General features: G+C 46.7%; 1 protein-coding gene and 1 long non-coding RNA gene across 7 annotated transcripts in view; one reads left to right on the plus strand and one right to left on the minus strand.

Moving 5' to 3' along the window:
• Positions 1 to 24,022, minus strand: part of LOC307179751 — a 147,788-nt gene that overhangs the window by 63,193 nt on the left and 60,573 nt on the right. The gene's annotated exons all lie outside the window — the stretch shown is intronic.
• Positions 4,133 to 22,710, plus strand: LOC307179810 (zinc finger protein 705A-like). 6 transcript variants are annotated; one of them, XM_079909462.1, is made up of 8 exons: positions 4,133 to 4,151; positions 8,742 to 8,936; positions 12,572 to 13,064; positions 15,187 to 15,272; positions 16,406 to 16,532; positions 17,253 to 17,348; positions 17,876 to 17,958; positions 22,419 to 22,710. In XM_079909462.1, the coding sequence occupies exons 4-8, from the start codon at positions 15,261 to 15,263 to the stop codon at positions 22,614 to 22,616; spliced, it is 516 nt and encodes a 171-aa protein (XP_079765588.1). In that variant the 5' UTR covers positions 4,133 to 4,151; positions 8,742 to 8,936; positions 12,572 to 13,064; positions 15,187 to 15,260; the 3' UTR covers positions 22,617 to 22,710. The 6 variants fall into 6 exon arrangements, with proteins under 6 accessions (XP_079765588.1, XP_079765589.1, XP_079765590.1 ...); XM_079909463.1 differs by lacking the exon at positions 22,419 to 22,710 and adding an exon at positions 18,417 to 21,717; XM_079909464.1 differs by lacking the exon at positions 22,419 to 22,710 and adding an exon at positions 18,417 to 21,717 and having other exon boundaries at positions 12,572 to 12,761.

The raw sequence follows: 24,022 nt of genomic DNA on the forward strand, positions 1-24,022 counted from the left end.
TCTGCCCTTTTTCATCCCTTGTGTCCTCTGACTCCCCACCACGCCAGCCCTTCCTGAGCCCCCGGATGCAGGGGCGAGGGCCCCTGACCCCGCTGCTTCTTCTGCCCAGCGCCTCTGGCCACACGTCCCCGCGCTTTCGTGTCCGGGGGCGTGCAGTGCACAGCGTGCTGAGCTTCTCATCAGACGGCCCGAGGTTGCAGATCCCCCTGTGCCCCTCGAGCAAGGTGGACCCAGGCCGGGGCGCTCAGCATCCGCGTTCGGGGCAGACACTTCAGTATCTGGCCTTTTTGGAGTCAAGCCTGTCCTGCCAGCCAGGAGGCACGGGCAGCAGAGGCAGAAGGGAACACGGGTTCCGAGAGAGCCACCTGCAGAAGGGGCCACCTGGCCGGCCGCTCAGGGCACATACGTGGCCCAGCCTTCACAGGGAACATTCTTCCCTACTGAGCAGCTGACGTATATTTTCCTCTCCACAGCCTATGTCCAGGCCAGACAGAAAATCTCTTAATGCTTCCAGAATGGGGCCCATGTTATTGCGCGATACACCGGACACCCGCCAGTTCCTGTTTCGGTGGAAGAAAGAAATGCTGCAAGGGCCGATGAGGGCCCGGAGGACAGGGGCCCGGAGAATGAAATAGGGCAACTACTTTAACTCTGTGAGTTCTATTGTATAATTTCCTGAAAATAAAGAAATGACCTGGTGCTGTATATACAAATGGTAATTACTGTGCATAAGAATATTTGGGAGAGACGTGCGTGTTGAAGCCGAGACGGAACGATGTGTGCACAGCCGGGCGTGTGTGTCGGGCGCGGGCCTGGTGCACCTGAAATGGGGGATGCCTTTATGTCGAAATGGCAGGGTTTCCGTTATGTGCTATAAGAGAGGTTTCTATGAACATAATGCTGGGGAAGGTAGTTTTATGTGGCCTGTGGTGTGCTTATACCAGGCAGACGTGTGTGCAGGGGAGAAAGCCAGGATATTTAATTAGGAATTTACCTTGTTCTGTTTTCCATATATGCTGAGCCATTTTCTGGGTCATTTAAAAGTTTATCAGTTGACTCTGTAAGACCCCATCCCCCAAAACTTAATGGTTTAATACAACCACCACCTGCTTAGCTCATGATGCCAGATTGGCAAGTGGGCTGAGCTCAGCTGACAGATTCTTCTGGTCTTATCTGGCTGCCGCAATCACTTTCCATTCCCTCCATGTAGGACTCCCCAGGTGCCCTGGAGGTGACTGTGCACCTGACGAGGGGGAGTCACAAAGACCAGCTGTTCCTGGAGAAGCAGCGATTCCGCACCCCTGCTGGGTGAACGGTGCTGGAAACCCAGACAAGCCTCAGCGACACACACGTGCACGCACTGCACCTTCTCCTGATGGAACTACAGCCACCTGTCAAACGGTGCTTATCACGCTGGAATGGCGAGTCGTTTGTCAGTCTGAATCTATTTTAAGTACCTGAGGCAAATTCCAGGAGTAACTTTTAACTATTGTGTAAATAGGAAGCTGTGGTAGTAATCTGCATTTGGTGCAAATGTCTGAACTTTTGGAACCTGGCTAAAGGGCCCAACGCTGTGCTTTGCAGAAGGTTAGCAGTGCCCTGTCCTGAGATGAGACTCGTGGACTCTGTGGAGTCTTTCACTGTAAATCACGGTGGGGACACTCCCACGGCTCTGCTTCTTATGTTTCATTAAATGTTACTATAAAGCTTTGTTTTCAAATTTTCTTTCAATTTTAATAAAGTTCTACCGTATAAGACATGCTGTACGTGGTTTTTATCTCTAAGCCTTGAAGATCATCTTAACGTTTATTTTTACTGATCAAAGCTCATGTAACTGAGAAGAAAGAGAAGCTTGGGGGGAACCTAAGACTTATTAAAAATATAGCATCTCAGGCCCTCACAGGTCCACTGATCAATAGATACACATCGCGCCTTCAACCAGCTGCTCTTTGCCCTTGAGGTACACAGTTCTGCAGTCTCTCACTTTGCTTCTTGAGCACAGGTCTGATTGGATTAGGGACCCACCCTAAAGGGCTCACCTTAATCTCATCACAGTTTTAACTCTGTGTCCATATACATTCACGTTCTGATGAATTAAATGTTAGAGCTTCAACATATGAACTTGGGGGAAGGGAACAAAATTCAGTTTATACAAGTTGGTTCATTCTGTTTGTATTTTTATGTTGTAAAAAACTTACTTTTTTTTAACATCTTTATTGGAGTATAATTGCTTTACAATGGTGTGTCAGTTTCTGCTTTATAACAAAGTGAATTAGTTATACATATACATATATCCCCATATCCCCTCCCTCTTGCATCTCCCTCCCTCCCACCCTCCCTATCCCACCCTTCTAGGTAGTCACAAAACACGGAGCTGTGCTATGTGGCTGCTTCCCACTAGCCATCTATTTTACGTTTGGTAGTGTATATATGTCCATGCCACTCTCTCACTTTGTCCCAGCTTACCCTTCCCCCTCCCCGTATCCTCAAGTCCATTCTCTAATAGGTCTGCATCTTTATTCCCGTCTTGCCCCTACGTTCTTCTGACCATTTTCTTTATTATTTTTTTGGAAAAAACTTACTTTTTTTTAAATAAAAGAATAATATCCATGAATTAATGGAGACAAAAAATAAGATTGTTTGAGGTGAGGAGAAATGTAAATTGATGGACTCTGCCCTCAAATTGGATTTTAAAAGTGAGAGGGCAGCTATTGGGAATAAAAGGACTTCAAAATTTTACCTTTTTTTTTTAAATTCAAATTTAAGGTTGAGTGATACCACAGCATATTTAAATGGTAAGACGAGGGTTCAAAGAGAGGGAGTGGTTTAAAATAAGGTGTACATGTTGTTTTACAGCTCATACAACTCAGTATCAAAAAAACGAACAGCCCAACCGAAAAGTGGGCACAGGACCTGAACAGATATTTTCACAAAGAAGAAATTCACATGGCCACACGCACATGAAAAGATGCTCAACATCGTTAATCATTAGAGACATGCATATCAAACCCACAGTGAGCTATGACCTCACACTTGTCTGAATGCCCTCATAAAAAATTCTTCAGCCAGAAAAGGTTGTCCAGGATACGGAGCAAAGGGAATCCTAGGACACTGTTGGTGGGAATACAAATTGGCCTAGTACTATGGAAAAGAGTATGGAGGTTCCTAAAAGAACTAAAAAATAGAACTACTATATGATCCAACAATTCCATTCCCGGGTATACATCTCAAGAAAACGAAAACACTATTTTGAAAAGATATATACACCCCAATGTTCACAGCTGCATTATTTACAATAGCTAAGATATGGAAACAACTTGCGTGTCCATCAGCAGATGAATGGATAAATAACAAGTGTTGTATATATACAAAGGAATATTACCCTACCATAAAAAGAATGAAATTTTGCCATTTGTGACAACATGGATGGACTTGGAGGGTCTTATGATTAGAAAAATACGACAAACAAAAAAAGACAAATACTGCACGTTATCACTTGTATGTGAAATCTGAAAAACAAAATGAAATAAGAAACCAGAGACAGACTCACAGATATAGAGAACAAACTAGTGTTTACCAAAGGGGAGAGGGAAGGGGGAGAGGAAATTAAAAACATGAGATTAAGGGATACTAACTACTATGTATAAAAATAAAAAAAACATAGCTACAAAAATAAATTGTACCACACGGGAAATATTTCATTATAACTTTAAATGAAGTATATATGTCATGAAGTATAATGTTTAAAATAATTAAGTCACTATGTTGTACACCTGAAACTGTAAGGCCAATTGGCCCGAGGCAGGGGAACACAATCAGATTCACAGGTTGCATCAGACCGAAATTCTCCGGACCACCCAGTTCCAGGAACTGCCCTGGAGACATTCCGGACCACCCAGTTCCGGAAACTGACCTGGGGACTTTGAACCCAGCCCAGCCTTCCCGCCTTTCGAGGGGCGGGACTAACGTCCCCCACGATACCCGAAAAGATCACCAAATAAGGAATACCCTGCGCCCTCCCAGATTCACCACACCCCTTTCCCGTCTTCCCCTATAAAATCTTGCCCAACCCTCGCCCGGGTGCGACTTCTCTGACCCCTTTCTCTCGGGCCAGTGAACCTCGCCCGTTTCGCGATCCGGCAGAAAACGGGGTAAGTCCCCTCCCTTGTTCCCTCCGACCCTCAGAGTCCCTGCCCACCGGACTCCCTGTCCTTAATCGCGGCCGCGTCAGGGACTCCTCCGTCCTCTCTCCGGGCCTCCGGCAACTGTGGAGACGTCCCAACCGCCTGACCGCCCTCCGACCTGCCGTGAATTGGAGACTGAGACCAGGGACGCCTCTCTCCCTCTCCATTCACTCAGGGACAGACTGGGGTCATGGGAACCTCACAATCGAAACCAGATTCTAAGATGCCCCTGGGGTGCCTCCTAGCCAATTTTACAGCCCTCGGCTTCTCCCAAGATCTCCGTCGCCGACGGCTTCTTTTCTATTCCACTGTGGCCTGGCCACAATATCCTCTAGACAATCAATCCAAATGGCCTCCTGAAGGGACTTTCGATTTTAACATCCTCCGTGATCTAGATAATTACTGCCGCAGGACGGGCAAATGGTCTGAGGTCCCCTATGTTCAGGCCTTCTGGTATTTGCGCTCCCGCCCTTCCCTCGGCGTCGATTGTTCCACTTCCCAGATCCTTCTTGCCAAACAGACATCTCCTACATTCAAGCCCTTAATTTACTTTGACGATGACCCCTCTCCACTAGCCGACCCACCCGAATCTCTCGCCTCTCCCCGCTCCAGAGCTCCTCTCCAACCTCCACCCTACCCTGAAGCGGTCTCTCCTCCTCCCGAACGTGCTCCGGCCCCTCCAACCGCTCCCCCGCCTCCCTCAACGGTTTCTCCTCCCACGCCCCTTGCTTCGCCAATTAGTGAACATACAGGCTCTCACGACTCCCAAGATTCAAATCTTTTCTGCCCTCTGACGGAGGTAGCAGGAGCGGAAGGATTAGTTAGAGTTCATGTTCCCTTTTCTCTCCAAGATCTCTCTGATAGAAAAGCGATTAGGCTCCTTTTCTGCCGACTCTTCCCGCTACATCAAAGAATTTCGCTATCTCTCTCAAGCTTACGATCTAACCTGGCACGATATCTTTGTGATCCTATCTTCTACTCTGACCCCTGACGAGAGGGAAAGAATTCAAACTGCTGCCCGAAACCATGCAGATCAGGTTCACCTTCCCGACAACTCCATGCCTGTCGGAGCGACTGCCGTACCTGGCACCGATCCAGGCTGGACTTCTCAGGATGGCCAAGATGGCCACCGTAAACGCGACCTCATGATCCAATGCCTCCTGGCTGGCATGCAGGCTGCCGCTCATAAGGTAGTCAATTTTGAAAAAACTAAAAGAGATAGCCCAAGAACCTAATGAAAATCTAGCTATCTTTCTCAATCGCCTTACAGAGGCCTTAACTCTCTACACCCGGCTGGATCCCGACACCCCGGCAGGGGCAGCGGTCCTGGCCACCCATTTCATCACCCAATCAGCCCCGGACATCCAAAAGAAATTAAAACGGGCAGAAGACGGCCCTCAAACCCCTATTTGAGATCTGGTAAAGATGGCCTTTAAAGTCTATAATGGCCGTGAGGATTTGGCAGAATCCAGCCGACAGGCTCGGATGCACCAGAAGGTGGCCCTCCAAACCCAAGCTCTTGTAGCCGCCCTAAGGCCGGCCATCTCCCATGGATCACAGCATCCACGGGGTCCGCAAAAGGCAACCCCGCCAGGGGCCTGCTTCAAATGCGGAAAAGAAGGCCACTGGGCTCGCCAATGTCCCAATCCCCGACCTCCTTCTAAGCCCTGTCCCAGCTGCGGGCTAATGGGCCACTGGAAGAGTGACTGCCCTACGACTGGCCCTCCCTCAGCGTCTCCACACGGGGGGCAGGCCGACCCACTCGAACTGCTGGGATTGGCTGACGACTGACGGCGCCCAGACTCGAAGACCCCCATCACCCTCGCCGAGCCCAGGGTAACGCTACAGGTAGCGGGTAAGTCCATCTCATTTCTGGTGGACACGGGGGCTACCTATTCGGTCCTGCCTACTTATTCCGGGCCAGTTTCTCCTTCCCAGATCTCGGTCATGGGTATTGATGGCAAACCATCCTTGCCGCTCCAGACCGGTCCACTCCCATGTCATATTGAAGGACTTCCTTTTACTCATTCCTTCTTAGTCATACCATCCTGCCCAGTTCCCTTGCTAGGCCGAGATGTCCTTTTCCACTTAGGGGCCTCCCTCCAGCTGGTTAAACTTGACCCTAAGGTCCCCTTCTCCCAACTCCTGCTTCCTCTCCTCGGCCTGTCTCTAGAACCCTCCCCCTCCTATCCCCCTCTTCCAATCACACCGAACCCAATCAATCCCCAAGTCTGGGATACTTCTAAGCCCATAATAGCAACACACCATTTTCCCGCCCTCATCCACCTAAAGGACCCCTCCAAATTTCCATCAAGGCCCCAATTTCCCATCTCTGAGACTCACCTTAGGGGCCTACAACCTATTATCACCAGACTCCTAAACCAGGGACTCCTTATCCCCACTGACTCTCTCTGCAACACCCCCATCCTGCCTGCCCGCAAGGCCTCTGGGGATTATCGCCTGGTCCAGACCTCCGACTAATCAATGAGGCCATAATTCCTCTCCACCCAGTAGTACCAAACCCATACCCCTTGCTCTCCCATATCCCCCCATCCACAACCCACTTTACGGTTCTGGATCTCAAAGATGCCTTTTTCACTATCCCCCTACATCCCGACTCCTATTTCCTCTTCGCCTTTACCTGGACGGATCCGGATACTCATACTTCCAGTCAGCTCACCTGGACAGTTCTTCCCCAGGGCTTCCGCGACAGTCCTCACCTCTTCGGTCAGGCGCTGGCATGGGACCTCACTTCCTGCTCCCTTACCCCCAGCACACTCCTTCAATATGTAGATGACCTCCTCCTTCGTAGCCCATCTCTCAGCCTCTCAAGACAACACACTGCAGGTCTCCTCAATTACCTTGGCTCTCGTGGTTATCGGGTCTCCCCAGCCAAGGCTCAGTTATCTGTATCTTCTGTAACCTACCTGGGGCTCCACCTTACCCCTACCACAAAAGGTCTAACAGCCGATCGCACCTGGATTATCCATGAACTCCAGCCTTCGGAAACAGCGGAACAAATTCTCTCCTTTTTGGGCCTTATAGGATTTTTCCGACACTGGATCCCTAACTTTGCTCTCCTCACTAAACCCTTATATCTAGCCGCTAAAGAAACCCCTCAAGGACCCCTCACCTCTCCTTCCGCCGTTCGACAGGCCTTTCTCACCCTCCGTAACGCTCTGATATCTTCTCCTCCCCTTTCTCTGCCCAACCCAAACCGACCTTTTCACCTTTTTGTGGATGAACGGGCCGGAATAGCCACTGGGCTCCTTGCCCAGCCTGTAGGGCCTTCCTACCGCCCCGTGGCATACCTCTCCAAACAGCTAGACCCAACCATTCGGGGATGGCAGCCATGCCTTTGGGCCCTAGCAGCGGCAGCCGAACTGACCAAACACTCAAACTGACCCTGGCCCACCCACTAACCGTGTTTTCCTCCCACCGGCTGGTCAACCTCCTAGGCCACAAGTCTCTCTCCCTCCTGGGCCCCTCCCGCATCCAGGAGTTCCACCTACTGTTCATTGAAAACCCTGCTATCTCCCTCGACCTCTCCCCTGGCCTAAACCCGGCCTCCCTCTTGCCTATCTCTGGCACCGGTGGTTTTCCATCCCATTCCTGCCCTCATGTCATAGAAGCCTTCAAACCAAGAGAGGGACTCTCTGACACCCCTCTTTCAAATCCGGACCGCACTCTCTTTGTGGACGGTAGTTCGATACTCGGTCCTGACGGGCGCCGACGGGCAGCCTACGCGGTGGTAACTATCTCAACTATTATCGAGGCTAACAGCCTCCCAGAAGGAACGACCTCCCAAAAGGCTGAACTAATCGCACTTACACGAGCCCTTAACCTTTCCAAAGACCAAAGGGTTAACATCTACACAGACTCTAAATATGCCTTTGTCATTGCACACAGCCACTCAGCACTATGGAGGGAACGCGGATTTCTGACCACTAAGGGATCCCCAGTGGTCAACGCTTCCCTCATTGCAAAACTCCTGGAGGCCCTCCAGCTTCCTAAAGAAGTAGCAATTATCCATTGCAGGGGTCATCAACTCCCATCCAACCCAATAGCACAAGGTAACTCGAAGGCCGATTCCGTGGCCCGAGAGCTTACAAAAGGGGATCCTCCAGCTCACTCCTATTTTTTACTAGTCCTACCCAACCCACATATACCCCGCACGAGGAACTGCCTTACTATCCAAAGGGGGACACAAAGACAACAAAGGATGGATTTTTATAGACAACAAAATTGCCCTACCTCTGGCCCAAGCAGCCAGCCTCCTATCAGACAACCATAAATCCTTACACATTGGTCCAAAAGCAATGTTCCTTTTTTTGGACCCCCTCTTTCATCTGCCAGGACTTAGAGAGGCCATCTCAAAGACTCACATGGCCTGCCAAACCTGTGCATCCGTCTCCCCACAAGGAGGCCTACGGCCCCGAATTCCTACACACCAGATGCGTGGACATAGGCCTGGTGAAGACTGGCAGATCGACTTTACCCATATGCCCCGCTGCAAACGCTTCCGATATCTGCTCACTCTCATTGACACCTTTTCAGGTTGGATCGAGGATCGAGAAACGTCAGACACAGTCGCCACCATCCTGTTTCAACACATCATCCCCCGATTTGGTCTGCCGGTCTCCATTCAGTAGGAAAACGGACCCGCCTTTGTCTCTCAGGTGGTTCAACAGGTATCAGAGGCTCTCCAGATCACCTGGAAACTCCACATCCCCTACCATCTCCAATCATCTGGTAAGGTTGAACGCGCCAATGGGATCTTAAAAGACCACCTCACCAAACTGTCCCTTGAGGTCCGTGTCTCATGGCCCGACCTGCTTCCTCTAGCCCTTACCCGAATCCGAGCCTCACCTCGGACTCCTACTGGCCTCAGTCCATTTGAACTACTTTACGGCTGCCCTTTCCTCCTTCACGACCTACCAACCCAGAGTCCACCCCTAGCCTCCTACCTTCCCTACCTCTCCCTGCTTCGCCGTCTTCTCCGCGAACACGCTGACCGTCATCTATTGACAGTGACTGTCTCTGAAACTTCCTCTCTCCCTCTACAACCTGGCGATAGCATCCTCCTCAAAGAATTACACCCTCAATCTCTCAAGCCACGGTGGACAGGCCCACATACGGTGATCCTCACCACTCCCACGGCCGCTAAACTCTTGGGACACCCCTCCTGGCACCATGTTTCCCGCCTTAAAATGGCCCCAACTCCAGAGACTTGGACGGCCCTACCTATTCGGTCCTGCCTACTTATTCCGGGCCAGTTTCTCCTTCCCAGATCTCGGTCATGGGTATTGATGGCAAACCATCCTTCCCACTCCAGACCGGAGTCTACAAGACTACGGCTTGTCCGTCACCCTGTCTCTCCTCCTGCTGCTCCTCCTGCCACCCAGGACTCATCAGATGTCCCTATGGTGCTTCCATGTCCACGGGACATGGCAAGCTAAAGGTCGGACCCACACCCGAGTCCTGGGCACGGGAGACTGCCAACCAGAAGGGTGCCAGGCCTTGGTAACAGTCCAGATCCCCATCTCTAACACAGAAGGTGTTCCCCTGGGATGGTCCACCCCCGCTGTCTGCTTCACTTACGATCAGACCCGAGACTACTGTCAATGGTGGAATAAGACCTATGGGGGGTGCCCCTATCACTCATGTAACATCCATGTGGCAAAACTAGGTACCAGGAGCTCGCTCCGACAATCCCACCTGCTCACCACAAATGGCAAGGGTCAATTATTCATCAACATCAAAGATCCCTGGGACACAAGGTGGGTAAAAGGGGTACAAGGAAAAATCTACCGATGGGCAACTGATGCCTACCCCGTGGGCTCTATCGGGGTCTTTCGCTCATATATCAGTTTGATTCCCAAAGTTATCCAACAGTTGAGCGAACAAGCCACTGCCATCCAGGAAACAGAACAAGCCCTAAGACACCAACTACCTCACCCCGAACACAAAGAGGATCCTTTTTCTTTGTTGACCCTCGTCCGTCAAGCAGTACAGATACTCAACCACACAGGAATAGGTAACATCTCCGACTGCTTTCTATGTGCCTCGCTTGGCCGGCCACCCTTGGCTGCTGTCCCACTCGACCAGCCCTTCAATTCTACTTCCCACACCTCCCCAAACCCACCTTTTTCCCCGTTAAAAGTCCCCATATTCCTTGATTCAAAAAATCTCACCATCTGTTACGGCAGCCGCCCAAATCTAGCTGATACTGGGTTTCTTTGCAACTCATCCCTCACGGTAAGCACATCAATTGAAGCACCACCAGGCATGTTTTTGTGGTGCAATGGTTCCCTCACAAAAGAGATCAATTCTTCCTCCCCCTTCCCATGTATCCCCGTTACTCTCGTCCCACAACTCGCACTGTATAGCCAAGCCGAATTTTCCTCGCTAATCACGCCGCCCTTTACCCGACGGAAAAGAGCTATCTTTCTTCCTCTGGTCGCAGGCATCTCTCTCGCCTCCTCCCTGGTCGCTGCAGGCCTCGGGGGCGGGGTGGGGGGAAGCTCTAACACATAGTGTTTCAACATCCCACAACTTAGAACATAAACTCCAGCTAGCCATTGAAGCCTCCGCCGGCTCCATCTCCTCTCTCCAGCACCAAATCACCTCCATAGCCCAAGTCGCTCTCCAGAATCGACGACGCCTGGATCTCCTGACGGCCGACAAAGGAGGTACCTGCCTCTTCCTACAGGAGTAATGCTGCTATTACATCAATGAAACAGGACTCATCGAAACGTAAAAGCCCTCCATCGCTTAAGAGAAGAACTCCAACGCAAACACCAACAGTCCGCCTCCCCAATTCCCGACTGGTGGCGATCCACCCTCTATACCTGGCTAACACCAATCTTAGGCCCCTTAATTCTCATCTGTATCTTGTTCATGCTTGCTCCCTGTTTTCTTAGGTTCCTTCGCAGGCGCATGGAGGAAGTCTCTCGGGTGGCCACAACCCAAATGCTCCTCGGTCCTTACACCTTGCTTCCTACAGAACCCCCCACTGGTCGCCCCTAAGCCTCGGACCTCTGGTCGCCCGACTCCCCTTTTGATGCCCCCATTGAGCATGAAGTAGCCAGAGATCAGAACGCCGCCCCATTACACCAAAGATGTCGGGATGTAAGGCCAACTGGCCCGAGGAAGGGGAACACAATCAGATTCACAGGTTGTAACAGACCGAATTCTCCAGACCACCCAGTTCCAGGAACTGACCTGGGGACTTTGAACCCAGCCCAGCCTTCCCGCCTTTCGAGGGGCAGGGCTAACGGTCCCCCAGGATACCCGAAAAGACCACCAAATAAGGAATACCCTCCGCCCTCCCAGATTCACCACACCCCTTTCCCGTCTTCCCCTATAAAATCTTGCCCAACCCTCGCCCGGGTGCGACTTCTCTGGCCCCCTTTCTCTCGGACCAGTGAACCTCGCCCGGGAGCGCTCCCTAATAAAGCTCACTTGAAGCTTTCCTCTGTTTCGCGGTGCCGTTTGTTAAGATCCGACCTTACAGAAACTATTATAATATTTTAAATCAACCAATGTGAAAAATAAAGTGAATTCAATTTAAATTATAACATACATTCTGACGTGGCAGGAGAGAATAGGAAAGAACACGAAGGTAGAAGTAAATTTCCGAGCTGAGAGGAAAGGCAATTCCCTTCCTTTTAGGTGGAAGATGGCGTAAGTAGTGAATGACAGTAACAGAGTACTTTAAATCTTGTGGTGGACAGTATCTACATCCAAAATATCAGTTTCATTTGGGAAATAGGTTACACATAATCTGATGACTGTAAGAGAAAAGGATGAGTCCTTGGAGATTGAGGGGTAATGGCGAAGGTTTAAAATATTTTTTTTTAAAAAATTGAAGTATAGTTCATTTACCTTAATATATTTGTTTCAGGTGAAATACTCTTTAATGTGTATGGGAGATGGAATTGAAATACATGAGATAATAGGATTGCCAGGCATTGTATGATACAAGCAAAATGTCCTCGGATACAATGAAATACTCACCATGTCCCCTGGTTTAATTTTTCCATTTAGGAACCAGGAATTTTAAGCTTAAACAGCCATCTCCACAACCGTAAGATTTCCACTAAAATGTATAAATAGATTCCGAATGACATGGAAGGAAAATTATTTACAGTAGTTTACTATGCAGGAACATTTGTATGGATTTCCCCACTAACCAAGAACTAAAGTATAAGATTGTCTTCCCTTTTTCTTTGCATAGTTAATAGATTCTTAACATGTTCTTCAAAGTACTATGTGGCCAGTGCCTTAAGAGTCATGTTCTGCATCCCAGCAATGTATCTTATTTTGCCACCTCATTATTTCACGTTTTCACAGTTCCTCATCTTGCATTTTATTTTTAATTCCAGATTTCTCCCAGGGAATCCCAGCTTCATTTCCACAGATTCCCAGTGTGTCTGATGCCCCGTTATTTTGAAGACATAGAATGGTTCCCAGTATAGAGAATGCACTCGACAGTGTTTACGGATGAAGAAGGGAATGAATGGATCTTCTCACTATCCCTGGACATGACCTTACATCTTTGCTCTCCAACACTGTGTGAGGATTACAATTTCCGATTAGTCTGGAAAATCCAATCAAATTGAACAGGGTGTGGCTCACAGACTGAAACCTATTAGGGTCGGTAACCTTCTGAGAGGGTGGATCCTGGAATGTAGCCCAGATTGGGTTATAAACTGTTATCCAGGTATAAAGGAAAGTCAGACAGGCAAAGGGATGCATTTGTCCAGAGAAGAAGAAGCTGGACAGTTTGGGGCTTTGGAGGAAGAGAAATTGGCTGCTTGCTGTGGAACTTAGCTCAGAATCTATCTGGCTTCACCAGCTCCTGCAACTGGGGTTTTGGTGAGTCCTACAAACTGTGAGATGTGAGTTTGTTTCATCCCATGAAAACGTTGTTAAGTCCTATCTGTCTCTAGACAATTGTCCTATCAAAGTAGCTTCTTGTAGTCTCTGAATCATATTGTGTCAACATGTATTTTGCCACCATCATTTCCTACTCTTGACTGTACATGTCCCTTTTTCCCACTCCAACACAGTTGTCTTGAATCTATTTAGTTATTTCATCTGCCTAACCTAAGATCCTAAACTTGTGCTCTCCCAATACAGTGACGACCAGCTGCATGAACATTTAAATTAATGAAATTAAATAGCTAAACTTCATATCCTTGGTAGTGCCAGCCAGATTTCCAAGTGTTCTGTCACCACATGTGTGTGGCAGTTTCTGTATCATACATTGCATATGTAGAGCATGTTCTTCATCTTGGAAAGTTCTATTGGCTGTTGATCTACATCTGATATTTTTACTAATTTGTTTCTAAATACTTCATTTTCTGCTTCTCTGGATTAATTTCCTTTTATGGGTTTCATCAAGTGATTTTCATTTCATTTCTTATGTGTCTTGGGATAGATTTTTATGTTGAAATAATTATCTCAAGGTAAAATAAATCTCTTGAGATATTTAATTCTTCCCCTAAATTAACAGATGTTAACCTCCTTTGATTCCTATAACTTGTAATCTGGACATGGCCAGGGTCGCCTAGGTTCCACCTTCTAGATGCAAGGCGGCTCTTTTGCATATGCCTGGGGTTTCCCTGGATATCATAGGGATTTACGTATTCCTATTATCAATAGAAGAAATATTCTAAGAGTGAAAGAGAAAGTTTCATTTCCCTCTGAAATTTGTCTTGAAGTCAAAACCAAAGGTATAACCCATGGCCAAGTCTTGATTGGTTTTCCTAGATAGTCCCTCCCGCCTTGCATTTTCCTAGGTGCTGTGGATAATACAATCACTAAACGCTTTTTCTTGAGTGTGTTTATCCACAGTTAGCAGATGCTGGCATTAATCCAGGGCTTCTCTTTTTTTCGATAGAAAAATGCACTTTCACTTTGATTGTGGAGGGAGGACAGGAGAGAAGGAACTTGAGAGCAAATATCTTTAGAAGAGATTTCTGTTTCAAGATAGGATGTAATGAGGGGATTGAGTGTGGCTATATGGAGAGGTTTCCCCTATATCTGGGTGATAAACATGAAGAGAGAAATAACAGGGAGCTTCTTCTGATAACTAATATTAGAGGTCGTATTACAGGTAAAATCTAGGTGATCTTTGTTACCCTAAAGGAATTTGAGCACAGGACACAGGCTGAGCAAAATTAAATGACAGCTGATCCTTCTTCTAGATGTGTAACTCTGTCATATACTCAAGTTTTTGGAACCTTTGTGTGTCACTTGTAAATTGGTAAATAAACCAATTTCCTCCAAAACCTCAGTCATTTTATATTTCTGAGCAACCTTGACACAGAGGGTTGAGACAGTCCACGACCGGAACACTATGACTCGTGTACCCCTGCTTCCTTCTGGAGCAGCGGATGTTAAGGACGAGACCGGAAGGGTGGGTGCCACGGTTCCTCCAAGTGGAATAAGCCCTTGGTTTAACCGCATCCTGAAATAGGTCCTCGGCTGATTAATATCCACGTAGATGGGGGACAGAACTAAAAGTCAGGGTTGAGGGAGAGCTGGAAGGCAGTGAGGTTCCAGCGGGCTGCCAGGGGTGTTGGAGGACCACTGTGGGTGCATAAGGGAAAAGAATGATCTGGGGATTTCCAGTGTTTCCTACAGGAGGAAACCAAACTGTACTCCGGCATGAGTCAGGGTTCCCGAGGGTTTGAATCAAGGAGGACACTGAATGCTTCTGGATGCCCTAGGCTGCTGAACACACAAAGTCAATGCTTAGCACATTCTTATTTGCAAACTCTCTGAACTTTGACTTTCTGTCTTAGCAACCACAGCTCTAGCTTCTTACATGGGATCTGGGAGAGAAGAGACTGCACCGTGTTCTTAGGATGCACCACTGGTTTCCGTTTGCTGGGCTGGGGTCACAGCCAGGTGGAGGTGCAGGGCTCCATTTCAGGTGGGTCTGGAAGTTGTGCACAGGACTGGAGTCTCATGGCTTCTTCTCCATCCTCAGATTTGCGTGTTCAGTGCTTGGATTGGCTGTGAGTGAAATTCCGAGAAAGACTCCTGGCGACTGAGTTGTTGACAATGGAGCCTCTGGTGAGTAGCGACGCCTCCTTCTCCTGAAGCTACACCCCAAGTGCCATTAGCAATCGTTCCCTCATTCACACCTTCCACCTCTTAGTAATTAAGCTTTTATTCATATTCGATAACTGGGAGGAATGTGTAGGGAGGAGTATTTTCTTAACTGTGCTGCACAGAAAGGAGAAACAGTACAGTAGGTAGAATAAAATTAGGTTCTCTAATAGATTTTTGAAAAATTGGAGAAAAACCAATCACTAGGCTTCTTTCATCCCTCAGCATGGAGATGAGACTAGATTACAAGAGAAACAGTGATAACTAAGGTCAAGGTCCCTGAGAAGATCAAGAATGGGAATCCTTATGCTGTGCAGTGATGGTCAGGCTAGGTCTGTCCTTCACTCCAGCCACCTGAGTCCCCGGCTTATGCTTCTGAACCATCTGACCTCAGAGTTTGTTATGAACACCTGCGACCTGTAGTGTTGAGAAAGAGAGCACGTACTGGTACCAAGTTCTGTATGAATGTTGTTCAGTTCTGAGGAACATGAAGGATCCCTTCATGGTTCTGTGACATTGGCATGATTAGCAGAATAATGTTTTGTATTTAACCCAGGTTTGCTAGACAGCAAACCCCTCATACAATAATATATTGGATGATTCAACACTCATAAGAAGTAATGAAAGCAGTTTCTATCTGGAGAGTCAAAGGTTCCTCTAGTGACATAATTTAAACCAATAGTCATGTTTTCAAGGTAGCCCATCATGGTTATTGTTTGTCTTGTCATGAATCTGTAGAGTTCCTTGAAATTAATAGGGAAGAGAGATTGAGTTATGAATACGCAAGTGAATATTTCACTATCAACTGTATGGAAGTCCTAATTTCCAGGTTATTGAAAAACTTCACTGTTGTATTATAACACACTTCAAGTGATATTTCTGTGAAATAAAGCTTCATGATGTCAGAGTGTGTAGGTTTCTGTGAATGTACCTGAAAGGCAGACACCAGCTCAGCGCTGGCAGAGAACCAAGGGGAACCCCACACAGAGCGTGATCCTTTATCCACCCAGACCCCATCACCTCCTCATCTCAACCCTCCCACCCTGGACAGTGGTAGGGACTGCTCTGTCTAAACCAGAACATCCCTGATGTTTTAGGAATCAGTGACGTTTGAAGATGTAGCGATCAACTTCACCCAGGAAGAGTGGGCCCTGCTGGACACATCCCAGAAAACCCTGTTCAGAAACGTGATGCTGGAAAATATCACCCACCTGGTCTCCGTAGGTGAGTCTGTCAACACGGATGTACGTGCACGTGTGTTCACTGCATTCATTCACTCACCGAACAGGCATTTAGATCAGCTTCCCCGTGTCCCACTCCAAGTCCTTCCTGCTTCTTTGATAGTCCTCATAACTACTTAAAACGAAGACGTTTCTTTTCACGGCACTTTTCATTACTGCACTGGAAAGTAATCTTGGCCACATTTCATATCTCTGTGGCTACTCAGTGTTTACACTCAGAACAGAACTGGGGATTCAATGGATATTTTAATGCATAAGTAAATGGATCAAATATTTTTAAAATGATTCTTCTGTTCTAGTCACTCCATGAAGGCTTGAGACCAGAGTCATGTATATGACATAATTTTGATGATTCCTGTAAGGCGTATCCTTACTGGCTACTGTTTGAAAGTAATATTCAGCCCACTGTAGAGTCCTTCAATCTTTCCCATTTGGAAAACACTGAGGATTCTGTAATCTCTCTTTGAACTTGTGCACAGGCATCAGACACTAGAGGGTCTCACTGTGTTTGCTGCTGCTCTGGATTTCCTCCTGGTCTGCTGAAGGACCTTCACTGTTTTGTCTGTTGAAGACGTTGTTGCCTGCACTGACCTTCAATTATCTCTGTATTTTCCTCTTTCCCTTACCCTGGACTTGAGCACAGCAAAGGGTAATTAGCCCAGACTCAAAATCCAACACTTTTTTTCTTTTTCGTATCAAACAGGGTATCAGATCAGCAAATCAGATGTGATTTCCCAGCTCGAACAAGGAAAAGAGCTGTGGAGTGAAGCAACAGGATGCCTCCAAGGCCAGAGTCCAGGTAAGAATCAGGGGCCTGTGCTTCACTGAAAAAGAGTTTCAGTCAGTGTGTTAAGTCCTTGGAAACACCAAATGAAAGTTTTATGAAGTGAGCAATATGTTCTAAACTGGAAGTGAGGACATTGGGCTGAAATTCTTCATGTTGTTATCATTCTTTGCATCTACCAATCACAATTCATATTACTTCCTGCCATTTTCAATTCTTTAGGGAAAAGTGTGCTTGTGGACTCACTGCAGTTAAACTTTCACATAGTGATTCTTGTCCTGATCGCCCCATTTAATGTGTTTACCATCATTTGCTGACCCAATGTCTTTCCACCACATTACATTTTTACATTTTAATCGTGTTTTTTTCTAATAGACAATGACTTTTAAAATATTTCTACTACCTTGAGTACTTCTTTATTATACATTGTTTCTCCAACTAAGTGCCAACTTTTGAAAGATACTCACATGGACCTTGATGTTTGTTTACATTTCTATTTCCCTAATGCCATTCTAAAATCTATATTTTTTCCATTTCTTTAGATGGTGAAAGTCCGCTTAGACAACAAGAAATGATATTCACGCAAAGTGTCTACAGGAAGCACATATCTGCCACCATGCCAATGGTAAGTTTCATGGGTGGAACACCAGTCATCCAAATGAAGGACCTGGCAGTGAGGTAAGTTGGTAATTGAGCACAATTGCTGGTATGTAATTAAGCTGAATTGAGTTCTTTCTGGGAAAATTTTTGGATAGGCTAAAATCAGTTAAGAAATTAATATGAGCTCAAAACCGCAGCATGAAACCTAAGAAAAAAAGTCAGTTGCACTAACATTGCTCATCTCATAGTCTCTAAAACACACTGAAATCTTCCAAATTAATCTGATATCTGGGTTGGAAAACAATAAAAGAGAATGTTTGTGCCTGCAGGGGAGTAACACAACATTTGTATGCAACTGACACTGGAAACATTTTAACAGGAGACTATTAACAACTGATGCTCTAGGGTGTAAATATAGAGGCATGAGTGTCTGCATGGATGTGGGTGAACCAGTAACAGCCTCATATCTCCTTCCCATAACAGGTTTCTCACACGCAATGGGATCCTGTTGGATGGACTGATTTGAGTGATGAATTTACTCCTAGATCTTCACCTAAACATTTATCAATTCACTTAAGAAGGAAACGTAATGTCAGCAAACAGTGTGGAAATTCACTTAGTCAAGGGTCATTCCTTGACGGACAGGGTCACATTCACACTAGAGGTAAATCATGTGAATGTCCTTTCTGTGGGAAAGCCTTTAGTAATTCCTCTAGCCTCAGACGACACAAGATGATTCATACTGGAGAGAAACCATATAAATGTCATCTCTGTGGAAGTGGCTTTTTTCAAAGTTCTAACCTTAGAAATCACAAGCGGATCCACACTGGAGAGAAACCATATAAATGTCATGTGTGTGGGAAAGTCTTCAGTCAAAGTTCCTACCTGAAAGAACATGAGAAAATTCACACAGGAGAGAAGCCATATAAATGCCATCTATGTGAGAAAACTTTTAATCAAATCTCTTACCTTAGAAAACATAAGAAAATCCATTCCAGAGAGAAGCACTATGAATGTCATCAGTGTGGGAAAGCCTTTAGTCAGAGCTCTGGACTTAGTCAGCACAAGAGAATCCACACTGGAGAGAAACCACACATATGTCTTCTGTGTGGGAAGGCCTTCAGTCACAGTTCTGAATTGACTCGGCACAAAAGGACCCACACAGGAGAGAAACCCTATAAATGTCAGCAGTGTGGGAATGCTTTCAGTCAATGTACAAACCTGAGAAGACATGAGAGAACCCACACTGGAGAGCAGCCCCATGAATGTCAGTGGTGTGGGAAATGCTTCAGTCACGACTCTTCCCTTAGACGACATGAGGGAACTCAGCACTGGAGAGAAAGTCAGGAGGGCTCTCAGTAGACGTTCTGACCTGAGATGACATGGTGTCATACATGTGAGGAATGTGGGTGGAACACCAGCATAGCTTTAGCATTTAACCACACCAAGGTTCACACCCAGTAAAGAAACTCTGTCTGTAATCAATATGGACACTTGTTCAGGCATCACACTCCTCAGTCCAGACAGGCATCACCTGTGGATGTGGATCCATATGTGCCCTGTCTCCGTGGCAAAGCCTTTAGTCATTGGCCTGACCTCAGGTAACTTAGCAGAACTCACTCTGTAAATACAATATGGGTATTTTTAGCAACAGCTCCCAACTCTAAAGACCCTAGAGCAGTGGTCCCCAGCCTTTCTGGCACCAGGAACCACTTTTGTGGAAGACAATTTTTCCACGGATGGGGGGCCACGGGGATGGTTCAGGTGGTGATGCAAGCTATGGGGGGCAGCAGATGAACCTTTGCTTGCTTGCCCGCTGCTCACCTCCTGCTGTGCGGCCTAGTTCCTAACAGGCCACAGACCAGTACTGGTCCATGGTCTGGGGGTTGGGGACCCCTGTCCCAGAGGGCTTGAGCAGAGGATAACCAACCCCTAGTTCTTCTTTGATAATTATGGTCAACATGAGCCAACTCCCAGTGGAGAACCACTAAGACTATAATAACTGTAAATAAACATTCAGCCAAGCACCAGGTTTGATGTGCACAAGAAACTCAGTGAAAGAATAAACACTAAATCAAGAACAAAGATGAAGACTCTTGAGAAATACGAAAGTTTCCTGAGCAACACCAGAGCATACTTATAAATAATTCATACTGGAGAAGTTATTCAAAGTAAGGTCATGAGAAATTCTTTATTCATAGAGCAACCTCTCTGGTACATGTTTGCTCAGACTGTACATCACACCTTCAGTGTTCTGAAGGAAGGGAAATTTTCAGTGGTCACTTATTTCTTAGTCAACATTAAATTCTCACATTGAGGATGCAGCAATCCTAAAAATCAAAATGGAGCTATAGCTAGATTTTACATCAGAAAAAAAATGACTTGAGTATGTGGAAGAAGGAGCCTCTAAAAGAATCCTTTAACACACATTCAGGCAAATTGTGATTTGGTGAAATACCTCTTCATGAAAATGTGGCATAAAAAGGAGAGTAAAGTGATCTAGCAATATAGAATGTAGACTTTGGAAGAAATTAAAATTTGTGTATAGAATAATAGTTGCAACTATTCAAACAATAAAGTCTGTGGCTAAAGGAGCTAAGTGTTGGTGTCTGGTCTTCTTTATGCCCCTGTAAACACAGGGATTCAGGTCTGCACCCTCGGAAAGTGGGCAGAGACTCAGCCCCACTCTCTGAGTGTCCCCTTTCTCCACAGCTCTTTCCACACAACTCAGCTCCACTTCTTCCAACGTCCCTCAACCCCATCTACCCTTTCAGGCCCTGGTGGTGACACAGCTCTGATCTTCAGCTCCACTGGTCATGTTTCCCAGAATGTCACGACCCTGGTCAGGCAAGGTCATGGGGAAGTCTCAAAGATATCTATCTAGTCCTACACTTTTGAGGCCCCTCAACCTATGTCTGCAGATGGAAACCACCTGGGGCTAGAGAGACAGGCATGTCTGCCCTCCCAGACCTCAGAAATCTCTTTGTTATTTTGTCCCAAAACCTCTGAATTGATCTAAGTGGATGAAGAGTTCCTTCCACGATCATACTCTCTATCTTATTTCACCGAGCTGTGTAAAGAGGGCTTCCCGGGAAGAGGAAACCATGTTCCACACAGAACAACTGTTTGGGGAGAGCATCTTCACTCCGCAGAAGCCTGTACGTCAAGGGCAGCTGCTGGTTGAAGGCACAAGGTTGTTAAAATATCGGGAAAGCAGAGCCGGCACACTCGGGGCCGTGCCCACACCTACGGGAACTTCTGGAATGACCCTTCTCTTTGTGATCCGGGTCTGACCTTATTCCTTATATTCCCTTATCTCATGACCTCAGTCCTGTCCCAGCACTTCCTTACAGATTCTCACAAAACAAAACACCACTGATCCTTACTTCTGGCATTTCAAAGCGTCTGAATAGGCCCTGACACATGTTCTATTTTATGGAATCCTCTGATCACAGGATTAAAGAAGAGGAGTCTGTCATCGTAGCCATCTGGGATTGGAATTGTTAGGGATGGGCTCGGTTTTCTTGGACCTGAAAATACAGGGGACAGGGTTTCAGGACACAGGATGGGTTTAGTGAGACAACATTGATCTGGGGCTCAATAGAAACACGTGCTGTCACTTTTGAGATGGTGGGGTACCTTCCATCTACCCAGGTGATGCCACACAGCTCATTATCCATACTCGACCCCAAATATTCAGAGTAAGTATGTCCACACCACCAGACTTCTTTTGACAACTGCCAAGTATGTGCAACACCGAATCCCCTAGAAAAATTGGCGCTAATACCATTCTCCATCTCTGACTAATGCACTCCAAGTGCAATACTGGAAAGTCATTCAACTGATTCATAAGAATTCCATAGTGCAAAAATTCAGACATCCTGCACCCCGTCAACAAATGAGTCTTCAAACGCAGAACAAGTGGAAAGTCCTCAGACCCAGTAATCAACCCCACCTGCTCCAGTAGCTTTGCGGCGTACACCACACTCCTGAGAAGGAGGCACAAGTTGCCACTGAATATCGCATCCTGTGAACACTGCAGACACGCAGTCCTTTCACGAGACTAGATTATTCACACCTGCAACACGATTTCCTATACACGACTGGGTTTGTGTGTGTGTGACTGTGGGTGTTGGGCGTGTGTGTTTGCAGATGTGCAGCAGAGCTTACTGCAGTGCATCCAGAGACCTCAGCTTCTTCTCGTTCTTCTTCTTGGAAGTCCTTCCCTCTGAGACAAGGGATGTGGCCGATGTTTACTGGTCCCTGAGGCGGGGTGCCTCTGGTTGGATTGTTGAGCCGGCAGTTTTCCTGTTCAGGAAGTTTCATTTTCATCCCATCTCCATATTTCGACGGGTGAATCACGACAGCGTGGGCAGGCAGGGGAGACTCGATCTTCCTGAGGTTGGGTTCAGGCTGAGGTCGGTTGTGTTTTCGGCGGCATCTCCACTGCTCTAAGGTGATTTCTTGAACATCTGTTTCCTCCAGGTGTTCCCAGGAACTCTGACGCTGGCGTCTCTTCCAGGTTCCCCGTGGGCTGCATCCATGCCTGCGGGGTCAGCCCCAGGGATGTCAGTGCCCCTCCCGGCGACGGTCCCCCACCGTCTCCTTCCAATGAGGTCTTCTGGACGTAAAAGAGGACATAGGCACTTTGGCTCAGGGCAGAAGCCACGTCACAGGCGGTGACCTTGGTATCGTCCATTTTATACCGCTGGCCGTCCCCAGCTTTGACGTAACAGAAGTAGGGTTGTCGGTGATAACTGCCCCCAGAGGGCACCAGCACCGCATAGAACACATAATGCAGTGGTCCTGCCTTCTGCTCCGACATGTATGGTTGCAAGTCGAAGCACCCGGGATACAGAACTTCATTATCCATTTTGTCACCTGTGAAATCCGAAGAACTGCTTCAGCACAAGGATCAGGACCTTGGGGTGCTGTGCAAAGTCAACCTCTTGGTGGCGGGCACCTTCTTGAGACAAACACTACAATGATGGGCATCTTCCCCATCTAGCTTTTTGGGCTTCTCCAACTCTCTCAAAGCGTGGTTCACACTCTGAGCTGCCATGATATCCAGGGTGCTGTCCAGATAAGGGTCAGAAGGGTCTATTTGTAGACGACCTAAAATATGTTTACTTGTCAGCATCATGCATAAATATGCTGAGAGAGGAAAACAGCGTTCGGGTAATGAGGATACATTTTGCTTAGCCCCTCCAAAAGAAATAAAAGGAAGACCGTGGGAATAAGTGGGGTGTGTGTGTGTGTGTGTATTTATAAGTACCTTTAGGCATGCACATTTTCAAAGTACTAATATTCTTAATGTATTATGGTTTGTACTTAACAAAGAGATTTCTGCCATTTGGGACACTTCTTAAATGAAAAGCAAACTTCTGATCACTTTCTTAATTCCCTGAATATCCTTGGCAATCTTTCCCAACAGATTCCCTTGATGGTTTAGAATTCAGAAGGAAGTCGTTCATGAATGTATCCACCTTGCAATGGAGTGAATTAACAGTGAATTAATAGTGTCATTTACCTGAATTAACAGTGAATTAACAGTGTCATTTACATTAAGTTTTCCATTATGTGGAAGAAAATTTTCTGTACAACGCTCACACTTTATGTAGACAGAACTCCCTTCTCAAATGCCAGTATTTACGAAGGGCCCAAAAATACTGAACAAAAAGATTATCATCCTGTGGTTTTGTTTCTACACTTTTGCTCCTCCTCTATTTTAACTCATCAATATAATGATCACGAGGGTAATTAGAAATACATTAGTCTACCTATGTTGGTCACTTAAACTGTGACAATGTAAATCCTTGTCAATCACTTGGGGGAATCTGTTTCCTAATCTCCATTTCCTTAAGTTGATTATTATTATTATTAACAGCCATCGTAGCATTAATATCATTAACATCATCATCACTATCATCATTATCATTATTTTTATTATTACACTACTTATTATAGAGGACTTTTGCATACTGCTCTATTCAAAAGTGTTTTGGATTTGCTGAAGATGATTCCTGAAGTTTCTCCCCACAGACACACACACAGCAGCCCTTTGTCAACAGCTTTATTGCCGGCACCTG

The sequence above is a fragment of the Stenella coeruleoalba genome (assembly GCF_951394435.1).
Source record: "Stenella coeruleoalba genome assembly, chromosome: 21".
Classification (NCBI taxonomy): Eukaryota; Metazoa; Chordata; class Mammalia; order Artiodactyla; family Delphinidae; genus Stenella; species Stenella coeruleoalba.

Bases quoted from the DNA above. Each gene is read 5' to 3' on its own strand.
- LOC307179810 (XM_079909463.1), top strand. The intron at 16,533-17,252 runs GTGAGTCTGTCA...CGTATCAAACAG, and splicing joins CACCCACCTGGTCTCCGTAG to GGTATCAGATCAGCAAATCA. The intron at 17,959-18,416 runs GTAAGTTTCATG...TTCCCATAACAG, and splicing joins TATCTGCCACCATGCCAATG to GTTTCTCACACGCAATGGGA.